This window comes from Trichechus manatus, unplaced genomic scaffold (genome assembly GCF_000243295.1).
Source record: "Trichechus manatus latirostris isolate Lorelei unplaced genomic scaffold, TriManLat1.0 scaffold00017, whole genome shotgun sequence".
In the NCBI taxonomy this organism is placed as follows: domain Eukaryota; kingdom Metazoa; phylum Chordata; class Mammalia; order Sirenia; family Trichechidae; genus Trichechus; species Trichechus manatus.
The window spans coordinates 3,362,250-3,374,817 of NW_004443953.1; the positions used below are offsets into that span (position 1 = coordinate 3,362,250).

Here is a 12,568-nt window from a genome sequence, read left to right on the forward strand (position 1 = left end):
GTTCTTCCAGTTGTGCTGCTATTCTCACTATCCTTTTCCAAATTATTCCATCACCATTATCTTCAACTCACTGCCCCCTAGGCTTCCCATCAAACCTTTTGAGTTGCTGTTGTCAATTTGATCTCACATAGATAATTCTTTCTTTTTTTTTTTTTTGTATCTTAGATGGTTTGCAAAACAAATAGTTTCTCATTAAACAGTACACATATTGCCCTATGACAATGGTTAAGAACCCCACTACATGTCAACACTGTCCTTACTCAACCTTGGGTTCCCTATCACCAGCTTTCCTGTCCCCTTCTGCCTTCTAGTCCTTGTCCCTGGATTGCTGTGCCTCATTAGTCCCGTTTTATTTTATGGGGCTGTCCAATCACCGGCTGAATGGTGAACCTCAGAAGTGACTTCACTACTGAGCTAAAAGGGTGTCTGGGGGCCATACTCTCGGGGCTTCTCCAGTCTCCTTCAGGCCAGTAAATCTGATCTTTTTTTGTGTGTTAGAATTTTGTTCTACATCCTTCTCCAGCTCTGTCCAGAACCTTCTGTTGTGATCCTTGTCAGAGCACTCAGTGGTAGTAGCCGGACACCATCTAGCTGTACTCGACTCAGTCTGGTGGAGGCCTTAGCTGTGGTCTATTAGTCCTTTGGACTAATCTTTTCCTTGTGTCCTGTTCTCTTCATTCTCCCTTGCTCCTGAAGGGGTGAGACCAGTGGAGTATCTGAGATGGCTGCTCACAGGTTTTTAAGACCTCAGTCGCTACTCACCAAGGTAGAATGTAGAACATTGTCTTTATAAACTGTGTTATGCCAATTGAGCTAGATGTTCCCTGAGACCATGGCCCCCACAGCCCTCCGCCTAACAATTCAGTCCCTCAGGGACTTTGGCTGTATCTGTGGAGCTTTCATGACCTTTACTTGTACAAGTTGTGCTGGCTTCCTCAGTATTGTGTACTATCTCACCCTTCAGTGTGAATTACACTTTAACATAAAGAAAACAAAAATCCTCACAACTGGACCAATAAGCAACATCATGATAAACGGAGAAAAGATTGAAGTTGTCAAGGATTTCGTTTTACTTGGACCCATAATTAACGCCCATGGAAGCAGGTCAGGAACTCAAATGATGCATTGCATTGGGCAAATCTGCTGCAAAAGACATCTTTAAAGTGTTAAAAAGTAAAAATGTCACTTTAAGGACTAAGGTGCACCTGAACCCAAGCCGTGGTGTTTTCAGTCGCCTTATATACATGGAAAAGCTGGACAATGAATAAGGAAGACCAAAGAATTGGTGCCTTTGAATTATGGTGTCGGCAAAGAATACTGAATATCCATGGACTGCCAGAAGAACAAACAAATCTATCTTGGAAGAAGTACAGCCAGAATGCTCCTTAGAAGCAAGGATGGCGAGACTTCATCTCACATACTTTGGACATGTTATAAGGAGAGACCAGTTTCTGGAGAAGGACATCATGCTTGGTAAAGTAGATGGTCAGTGAAAAACAGGAAGTGTCTCAGCAAGATGGATTGACACACTGGTTGCAACAATGGGCTCAAGCATAACAACGATTTTAAGGATGGCTCAGGATCAGACAAGTGTTTCCTTCTGTTGTGCATAGGATCTCTAGGAGTTGGAACCGACTCTGGCACTTAACAACAACATGTTAACTTCTCATGCCCTCCAGTTTGCTGGTGGAATTCTTTTTTCCTTTTTAATTTTTAAATAATTCTAACCTTACAGAAAAAATTTAACAGATGCATTAAGAGAAATAGAGACTGAACAGAAACCTTTAAAAATTAAAATGAAATTTGCAAAGAATGAAAAAGATTAAAGAGAAGGTGCAGTTCTAAAACATGAGCAAAGAGTCAATAAAAGTAATAGGAGTCCCTATGGACAAAAAGCAAGGCAGTGAACTAGAATAAAATATTAAAATAATAATTCAAAATATTTGCTTAAAACCAGAAGAAGAAAAAAAGATGTCAATAGGCTAGTTAATTTGACAATTTGAAGACAAGGGAGTTTCTGACTGATTTACTTCTGTTTTCTCTATGAAATATGAGAAGAGAGTAAGGGAGATTGAAGATATACTAGCAGGTTTTGTGAAAAAAGGAGAAGGAATGAAATAATCCCGTTAAGGTTAGAAAAGTGAACATACCAGGCCGTTTGAGATTTATAGCCATGAGTTCAAATGGGAGGTCAGCCTGGTTGTATGTTTTTCTCCAGTATCATTCTATGGTTCTGGTGCAAGCTCTAAACAGGCATCATTTATTTGAGGTTTTATCAGGCATGTGTTAGGAAGGGAGAAAAATAAAGGAAGTTAGGAGTATTTGCAAGTGAGGAATTATTACATAGTCTGTGCTCGCCTTAGACTATAACCTGGGCCAGTAGAGACAAAACATGAAGAAAGAGATGAGTAGTGTAGTGGGATCAGTGGATTGGACATCTCGGTAAGGTCAAGGAATTGTCAGAATGAGGACACTCAACTGGGGGGCTTAAAACATGGACAGTTATGTTTGGAAAGTAGAAAAATTGAAACAGACTTTAGACTGGCGTAATTATTGAAAATGAGAAGATCAAGGATATGATAGTTCAGTTGGTGAAGTGGAGTGGAGGAACAGTTCATTAGAAATGAAGGAGTCAAAGAATTGGTAGATGAAGCTATTAGTTGAATCATTCATGTTGATGGTGGAATCACTAAAAATAATAATAGAAATAGGGTGGGAAGGAAAGAAGACAATGAATCAGTTGCAGAAATCTTCAGCGAATAGGGTATTCAAAATCTGCAAACCCATCTACCTGTTCTTTTGCTTAAAGTCCCTTCATAAAATGGTAAAGTCTGATGGCTTAAACTTCATTTTTTTATACCTGTTTTATCTTTCTTATCTAAACTGATCGTACCAGTATTTTGTTTCCAAGCCTTCAGTTATTCTGCTAGAATAACTGTTCTCTCACTTAGGTACAGTGGTTTCAACAAGCCATTGCAGCTTTATCTTACCTCATTTCCTTGTTTACTGTGCCGTAGCCAAAAGAGGCTTGCTGTTTCACAAACAAATTTCCTCCTCCAGTGTATCTTTGGGCATACTGATTCCCCTACCATTTATAGCCATTCTCTTTTTCCTTTCTTATCACCAGGCTATGCACATTGTACTCATTCTTTAAGCATCTTGTAAGATTTTGCTTTAGAGTGTTTTTTACAACTACTTAATTTATATAACATTTCATCCCTTTATACGCATATTCCATTTCTCTTTTGGCACTTTTCTTCTTTGAGTTATATGTATTTGTGTACTTGTCTTCCCACTTCATAAACTCTAAGCTGCTTGAGGATAAGAACTGTGTCTTACCAATCAACCTATTCCATGTGGCATCTAGCATAATTTTTCTACATATACAGTTGCTCAATTGAAATTGAATTACATACTTTTTACATTTTCTAGAAAATCTTGGATATCTCAACCAGTAAAATAAAATTTTGTTTGCTCCTTAGAAAGGAATAAGGACTCAACTGTTTTGTCATATTAAACTTAACTATGTCTACTTTTACAATGGTTGGTTTAGTATGTCTTATTTTATCGATTGATTATATAACATACTTTAATGAGCCTAGCTTTGTGGCTGTAGTCACAGTGTATCCATGCGGTAATATTATCAAAATATAATAAAAACTTTATGGCAGGAAAAAAAAAACAAAACCCCATTGCCATCGAGTCAAGTTGACTTGGACTCACAGAGACCCTATAGGACAGAGTAGAACTGTCCCGTAGAGTTTCCAAGGAGCGGTTGGTAGATTTAAACTGCCAACCTTTTGGTTAGCAGCCGAGCTCTTAACCACTGTGTCACCAGGGCTTCTAATGGCAGGAAGGGGTCCCAAATTAGAGTCTTGAAACAATAAAAAGTGTTACTTTGAAGTTTAGGAAAGGGAATATTTGATATGAAACATATTCTTCAAACCAGAAATTAACATAGTTATTAAAACAAAATCCCCAAATGCATCTACCTATTCTTTTGCATAAAGTCCATTTTCGTGGTTTTTTATACGAGAGAGGAAGAGGGAATTGATTTGATAGAACACAGGGATGGAGAAGAGTCAGGAAATGAGGTAAAGTTTCAGAGAAAGTTTAGTATTATTATTTCCCAAGAGTTTTGTGTATTTCATGTATATTTAATTGTATATATACATATATATACGCACACATATCAATATACATATATAAGTATATGCAAAGCATACATACACCATACTTACATATAACATAAGTATGTGTATTAAATTTTTTCTATTTATTGTGTATATATCCATAGCCATCTATGTGTGTGTGTATGTGTATAAATAAAATTCTCTGCAGGCGATGTGAAATGAAGATTGGTTAAGAAGTATCCTTTTGTGGTGGGAAACTGTAAAGAAAGGTGAGGGAATTGGAAAACATAAATGTCAAACATTTGCCCTTAAGCAAGAAGAAACATCAGGGCTGGTGATTAAGAGGAGGCAAAAGAGGTGGTGAGGAGCTTTTACACTGATATTTTTCGTTTTTTAACTTAGATGATGGTTATTTAAATGTTTAGCTTATAAGTATACTTTAAACTAGACATATGTCTTTTATGTTATTCTTTAGGCATAATATATTTCACAATTAAACAAGGTTGACTTTGAAAAGAACCCTCTATGATTTTAGCTCAAAAAGAATTATGCTTAATCATCTTAGTATTTCTTGCGTGCACACATAATAGAAGCAGCAGTTTGTGTGTGTGATAGAATTACCCATTAGATTATTTTACTCGTCTGTCTTTTCTATCAGGGTTTGAAGTTTATTTTAACTTAATTATCTAGAATAAAAACAGCATGATATATTTGTTAAAAAGTCATATTTTATAAATGTAATCATTGCCAATTTTTCATCAAATACCTTTCTAATAGGAAATTTGTATATAAAAAGACAAATATTTATGTGTGTGTTTATATATACATACCCTATACATACATTCACATACACACACTTATACAAGCACAGAAATATGGTACCATTTTAGAAGATATAAGTTAGTGTTTATGACCTCTGGTCAATAAGACTTTTCAGAGTTGCAAAATAATAAAGTTAAAAAAAAAATAGGACTATCAAATTTACGATCATTCTTTTCCTCTGTTTTCATTTCTTTTTTGTCTGATTCTTTTCTATTTCAAAATGTTATTTTAAATGTTTGCGTACTCCCTTGTAAAATTGGTATTTTAGTTTAAAAAAAAAACTTGAAAATTAATTTCATGACTAGGCTTTTAATATACTCACAAGTATTTCCTTTTATTTACTATGATCTTTTAACTTTATACTTGTATTTAGAAAATTTTAGTCCGTAGATGTAGAAGAATATTCGCTTTCTGTACTGAATATACACAAAATCTGTTCACATAATGAAAGTTGACTATATTTAGCTTTCGTAAGGAAAGTTCCTAAAATGTTTATTTCACTAAATATAATTATCATGCAAATAAAGGTGATATTCCTAAATAGGTATTGCCATTTAGTCTAGCCAGATATAGATTCTTTTGTAGACATCAGTATTTGATGATATAATTAAAATCATAATGCACTTCTTAATTTTTAAATGTAGTGAACTTCATGGATTTTTAGTTTTGAGTACATTAGAAAATATTGTTAATACCTCTTACTAATTATCTTTTTTCCCAATAAATTGCAGCGTAACATCTATTTTGGAGTTTAAAGCATGTCATCATGGCAAAGTTTCGGAGAAGGACTTGCATCATTTTGTCACTTTTCATTCTATTTATTTTCTTACTGATGATGGGTTTAAAAGCTCTAAGACCAAATACAGCTACTTTTGGAGATCCTTTTGGACTTGACCTTCTTCCAGAATTTCGACAACAAATTTTTCACTTGGAAAAAAAAACTGATTCCAAAAAGAGTGACAAAATCAACAGTGAAACAAATCCCAAGAATTTAAAAAGTGTAGAAATCACTATGAAACCTGCCAAACCCTCTGAACTTAACCTGGAAGAACTGCCACCCCTGAATTATTATTTACATGTATTTTATTACAGTTGGTATGGAAATCCACAATTTGATGGTAAATATATACATTGGAACCATCCAGTCTTGGAGCATTGGGACCCTCGAATAGCCAAGAATTATCCACAAGGGAGACATAATCCCCCAGAGGATATTGGCTCTAGCTTTTACCCTGAATTGGGAAGTTACAGCTCTCGGGATCCTTCTGTCATAGAAACCCACATGAGACAAATGTGCTCAGCTTCAATTGGTAATTATTGTGTGTGTGTGTTATTACTTATGGATATATGTGTATGTATATATATATATACATATATATATAATTTTTTGTGGAACATTAAATTGCTAGTTTTCACAGTGTTATACTGATTATACTTTTAAACTCATAACATCCAAATAAACTGTACATGCAGTCTTAAAAATCTAGACAAGCCCCTTTTAACCCTGCTTTTAGGTATGGTTGTTTAATTCCCAATTTTTTTTTTTTGGATATATTTATTGATTTCTAATTTATTTTCATTTTGAATTTTATTAAGTTATAATTTACATAAAATACAGTATATTCTCCCACTTTAAATGTATAGCTACATTGATGTTTCTCAAAGGTATGTTTCTGTTTAAACACCACTCAGTCAAGATATAAATATTTGCATAGTCCAGAATATTTCATTGTGCTTCCCTTATTCACCTTCCACCCCAGAAAACTATGGTTCTGATTTCTATCACTGCAGATTAGTTGTAAATATTCTACTACATTATGAAAGTGGAATTATCCTGCATATGTGTGTGTGTGTTTTGCTTCTTTAGTTCTGCGTATTATTTTGAGACTCACCCACGTTATATCAGTTTAGTCATTTTTTGTAGGTGAATAATATTCCAAGTATAATTATAGCAGATTTGTTTCTGTATTCACCTGCTGGTGGACAGTGGGCAGTTTCAAATTTTAGGCATATGATGTATAATTTGGTCTTGCTATTTGGTTCTTTTTTTTTTTAAACTAGTTTGACACCTCCTTTTTTAATTTCTCTATTTATATTTAATGGAATAATGATATGGTGATTTTAAACATTTCCTTTTGCTGCTTGTTTTCTGTTTGTCCCATCGTTTTTTCTTCTTTTTTGCCTTTTCCTGTCTTCTGTTTTATTGAATATGTTTAATATTTCATTTTATATTCTCTTCTGGCTGATTAGATATATTTATTTTATTTATTTGGTGATTGCTCTAGAGTTTACAATATGCACCTTTAACTGTCATAATCTACCTTTATGCAATAGTATAATACCTTATTTATAATTATGATGTAAAGAACTTAAAACAATATATTTCATTTTTCTCCCTTTCTGCCCTTTGTACTATTGTTATAATGCGTTTTACCACTACATGTGTTATAAATCTCACAATACTGTTATTATCCATTAATCAATGAATTATCCTTTAAAAAATTAAAAATAAGAGTAATCTTATGTATATCCATATGTTTACCGTTTTCATCACTCTTCATTCTTGTATGTAGATCTAAGTTTTTCTTCAGTCTGAGCAATGTCATTTAACATTTTAGTACGTGTCTGATAGCAACACATTCTTTCAGTTTTTGTTATAAATATCTTTATTTCACTTTCATTTTTGGAGACTTTTTACTCGATATAGAGTAATAGATTGAGTTTTTTTTTTAGTTTCAGTATGGTCAATGTGCTGAAATTAACTTTTGTCTTTTTTTGTTTCTGATGAGAAGTCAGCAGTTATCCTTATTGCCCCCACCCACCGCTTTTTTTTTCTTTCTCTTTCCTCTCCTTGGCACTCCAATTACAGACATTTAGATAGATTCATACTGTCACACAGGTGAACAAAATGAAAAAATTTAATTTGGTGCCTGCAAGTCTTTAATTTGTTGCTATACCCTATGTAAAACTTACCTGTTTAAGTTTCCTCTGTCTTGTTAGTGTCCCTAGCAGTAGGACCACAAGAAGAAATGGGGTGTTCTTGCATTTTTCTCGTTCTTTGTAAAGGCCCAGAGTCACTTTGGAGTTGATATATAGAGAGAAAATAAAGGGCTCTTTCATGACCGAAACATGGTAGAGTTCTGTGAATCTGCATCAAATATGTGCAACATGACTTCTTCTATGGAGTACTTTGTTTTCCAAATATTTAAAAAATCTAACTGTCTATTAGGTACTGATAGTGTTAGTTTCTATGTTCTATCTGCATTATGACGTGATATAGGCTTGTTAAGTTTAGACAGCATTGCCTCTGTGTATGGGTGTGCATATCTGTCTCCATTTACTAATTGACTTTTAGGGGGAGGACCTTTTAAAAAAAATTTCATATTTATATTTATTTCATATTCATATTTATATCATATTCAGGTCTTGTTATTTCAACACTGACTTGGTCTTTGTGGCTAAAAAACCTGTGCTTGGATGACAGACAAAATGGTTATTCTTGAACATTTTTAATTTTCTTTATGCAAATGAACAGTATACGATGAGGTGTTTTTTTCATAGCAAGAAATATTTTTGTTTTATAATTTTATTGTGATATTAAGAAGAAAAGCTTCAGTTTACATTTAGTTTTGTGCCTGTCTAATGCTTATAATGACATTTTTCTCCACTTTTCATTCTTACATGGTGTACGTGAACATAAATTATTTCTAAACATCAGCAATACAATTATTTTTTATTTTAAATGTTGACAATTTCACTATTGATGCAAATATTTTACTTTTTGAGTGGATTTTCTGCTGGGAAAAATAAACAGCCACTCAATAGTAATAAAAGTGACAACATTGCTATCCATTTTTAAATAATTTCTTAACCAGTTAGATGTTCGATTATGTTCATGATTCTTAGACAAAGAATAAATTGACCCTAAAAATTCTTAACACAAAACATGATTTTGATCAGTGGAGTTACATGCTAACTAGCATTTCTCAAATTAAAGAAGATAGCAAATGGAAGCTATTGAAATTGCTGTATGGTTTAATATGTTTTGACTTCGTCTTTAACATATTTTTTGTTTGATATAACCATTTTTATTCTTAAATTGGTGCATCCAGTATTTGTATTATTACTATTACATTGCACAAGTCAGTTGATTTATGCTTCTAAAATCAGAAATGTTCTGTGTAAAAATCCTAATGGTCCAACCTTTTTTTTTTTCCTAGAAAATGTGAAATTAAAATGAAGTATTAATGTTATGTTTAAACTCCAATCATTACACTATTAAAATATATCAGGGAGCAAATTGAAGCCTCTTATATAATTTGCATGATTTTCATGTCTATTAAGTAAAGGATCATATACCGTATAGTCTCTCCCTTGTATTCATATCTTATCATTCTAAAGATACCAGGGGAATACCTTTTTATTTATTTATTCTGTCTTAGAAAAAAATTAGCAGGGTAGACAGCATAATGGCCTCCAAGATGTCCATGTCCTAATCCTTAGAATCTGTGAATATGTTACCTTACATGTCAAAAAGGCATTAAGGTCCAGGAAGCAATTAAGGTTGCTAATCAGCTTACCTTGCAATGGGGGGCAGTGTTATTCTGGATCATCCAGGTAGGCCTAGTCTAATCACATGAGTTCTTAAAAGTTGAAAGAATAGGGAAACGGAGAAGGTCAGAGAGATGTGATGTGAAAATAACTCGAACTGCCCTTGCTCATTTTGAAAATCGAGCAAGGGGATCATAAGCCAAAGAACGTGGTGGTCTCTAGAATCTGTGAATAGCAAGGAAACAAATTCTCCCTAGAGCATTCAGAAAGGGATACAGTCCAGTTTGAAAGCTTGATCTTTGCCCAATGAGACTCATGTCACACACACTTCTGACCTACAGAACTGTAATATAATGAATGTGTGTTGCTTTAAGCTACTAAGTTTCTGCTAATTTGTTATGGCAGCAATAGAAAACTCATTAAAAAACACTTAGCAAAGTATAATTTATTCTATGTCTTTAAAATTATCTTCTCTTCCTTCAGTTTAACACTAAATATTGAGTTTCTACCATTTCCCAAAATTGTGCTAGATTCTGGGTACATAAAAATGAGTAAGCTACATTTCCTAGTCTTTTCTTTGTTTTTATCATTGGTATTTTAAAAGTTCTGGATGGATATCAACATTAGAATAATTTCTGAAATTAGAAAATTTCTGTTTCCCTAAGATCACAGTTTTTATTTCTGAAACTCTCTTTTAAAATTTGTACATAAAAGTAGCAGAAGTAGAAGTTACAATAAGATGAATCAGTTTTAAAGTTTAAATGTACCTTACCTGTGAACAGCTGACATAATGTCTTTACTTTGTTTCTTTTTAGAGTAACAGCAATTCTATTAAATTTAAATTTGTCTCCGTAATTGTTGATTGGTGATAGTTCCATACAGCTTTAATATTGCTACAGATGCCTGAATTTAGCTCTATTGATTGCTTTGTCCCTTGGCAGTGTGTTGTTTTTTCCTGCTTTTTCAGTTGCTATTATGGTGACTCACTGATTTTTCAAATGTTGAACAAGCCTTGCATTCCTACAATAAGCCCCACTTGGTTATGATTTATTATCCCTTTATACATTGTTCAATTCTATTTGCTAATATTTTTTAAAGATTTCTGTTTGTGACTGTGTTCATGAGGGATACTGATCTGTAGTTTTATTTTCTTGAAATAGCTTTGGTTAGTTATTAGAGTATTACTGTCTACATAAAATCAGTTGAGACATCTTCTCTCTTTTACTATTTGTAAGAGATTGTGTTGCGTTGGTATTATTTTCTTTTTACGTGTTTGATGGAATTTACCAGTGAAACCATCTGGGCCTGGTGTTTTCACTGTTGTTTCAGCTATATATGTAATTTCATTAATACATATAGGACTATAAATCAGTTGCTCTCAAATATTCCCTCTCTAGATAGTAATTTTCATGCAGGCTTATATTTCTGATGCTTATTTTTTCATTTATCAACTATATGGTAAGTATGTACTACAGGGAGGAACTGTAATTTTTCACTTATTTTGAATTTTCTGTTAAAAGATACTGATGCCTAATAAAGAGTTCATAAATACTGACTGTACAAAGTAATGAAATTCCTGTATATAGTGTGTAAATAAGGTAACAACACAACATTCTATGAGAAAATGTCTCTTTTTATCTTTTTATTGTTAACTATTTGGTACTTATACCTTTTCTAGAATATCTACAATCATCCTTATTCCTATCTTCTTCCTTTTTTTATTTTTAAATGACCTTTTCTTTTAGGTGTACTAGCACTGTCTTGGTACCCACCTGATTCAAAGGATGAGAATGGAGAACCTACTGATGATTTGGTACCGACTATTTTGGATAAAGCTCATAAATATAACCTGAAGGTATTTTATTTTATTTTCAAGTTATATATAAGTTAATTCTTTCAGACAAGAAAATAGTAATTAAAATTTTGGAGTACCCATTTTAATTAAAAGCTTGGTGTGAAAATAATGACTTGGCTATGAAAATAATGACTTGGAATTTTTTGATAATACTATATTTCATAAAGGAAGTTTCTATAATTTAATATGAGCTCCAAACCTTGTCTAGATTACTCTTTTTCTAACCATGTTTTACATTAATCTATTTATTGTTTATTTTTGCAAAAAAGGCGGACTGAAATGTTGTTTTTTGAAGATAAAACAGAAACTAGTGAGGATTTTTATGCCTAAATGAGTTAGATATCAAAGATCTACTAAAAACATCAAAGAGGTACTAAAACAAGTCTTAACCGTATGACTTTATGTATTTATAATTAATTAAATAGAGTACAAATCAGTAGCCTGGATAAGTTAATCATGGATTTACCCCCTTTCGTAAGAAAAACAAAATAGACAAACCACTGGCAAGACAAAAGAGAAAAAATATATATATATACATGTGTGTATAAAATAGCAAAAATGAAAAGGGAATCTACCTATAGGTACAGAAGAGAGTTTAAGATTTTATATTCACACATTAAAAAGGTACAAGAAGTGGGAAGGTTTTTCTTGAAAATACATGGAAAACTTGAACTTTTTTTGTGCAAGATGAGATAAAAAAAATCTGAATTGACTATCTTTGGAAAAAAACCAAAAAGTAATTAAATATTTATCTTTCCAAAACGCCAGGTTTTACCTGTCAGCTCTCTTCAGCCTTTGCACGAACAGTGGATTCTTGTGATATTGATACATAGTGCAAAGTGCACTGGTTGTCTATTACTGCATCACAAATTACCCCCAAATTTGGCAGCTTAAAACAGCAAATATTTATTATCTCACCCAGTTTCTAAGAGTTAGGAGTCTAGGAGTGGCTTAGCTGGGTGGGTCTGTTTCAGGCTCTCGTCAGGTTGCTGTGGAGCTGTCAGTTGGTACTACAGTCGTCGGAAGGTAGAGGATCCACTTCCAAGCTCTCTCATGTGGCTACTGACAGGCCTCTCAGCTCGTTGCAGCTGTTGGACTAGGGGTTTCAATTCTTCACCACATGAGCATCTCTACAGGAATGCCTGAGTCTCCTCGGCATAAGACATCTGGTTTGCCAGAGTGAGTGATCCAAAAGAAAAAGCCCAAC

At 33.3% G+C, this 12,568-nt stretch overlaps 1 protein-coding gene across 2 annotated transcripts in view; it reads left to right on the forward strand.

Annotated features, from left to right (window-relative positions):
• The window catches only part of MANEA (mannosidase endo-alpha), a 35,926-nt gene that overhangs the window by 8,186 nt on the left and 15,172 nt on the right, over positions 1–12,568 (forward strand). For both annotated transcript variants that reach the window (XM_023727560.1, XM_023727561.1), the window contains exons 2-3: positions 5,687–6,265; positions 11,252–11,361. In XM_023727560.1, coding sequence (XP_023583328.1) covers positions 5,722–6,265; positions 11,252–11,361 — 654 coding nt within the window. In that variant the 5' untranslated portion in view covers positions 5,687–5,721. The remainder of the gene's footprint in view (positions 1–5,686; positions 6,266–11,251; positions 11,362–12,568) is intronic.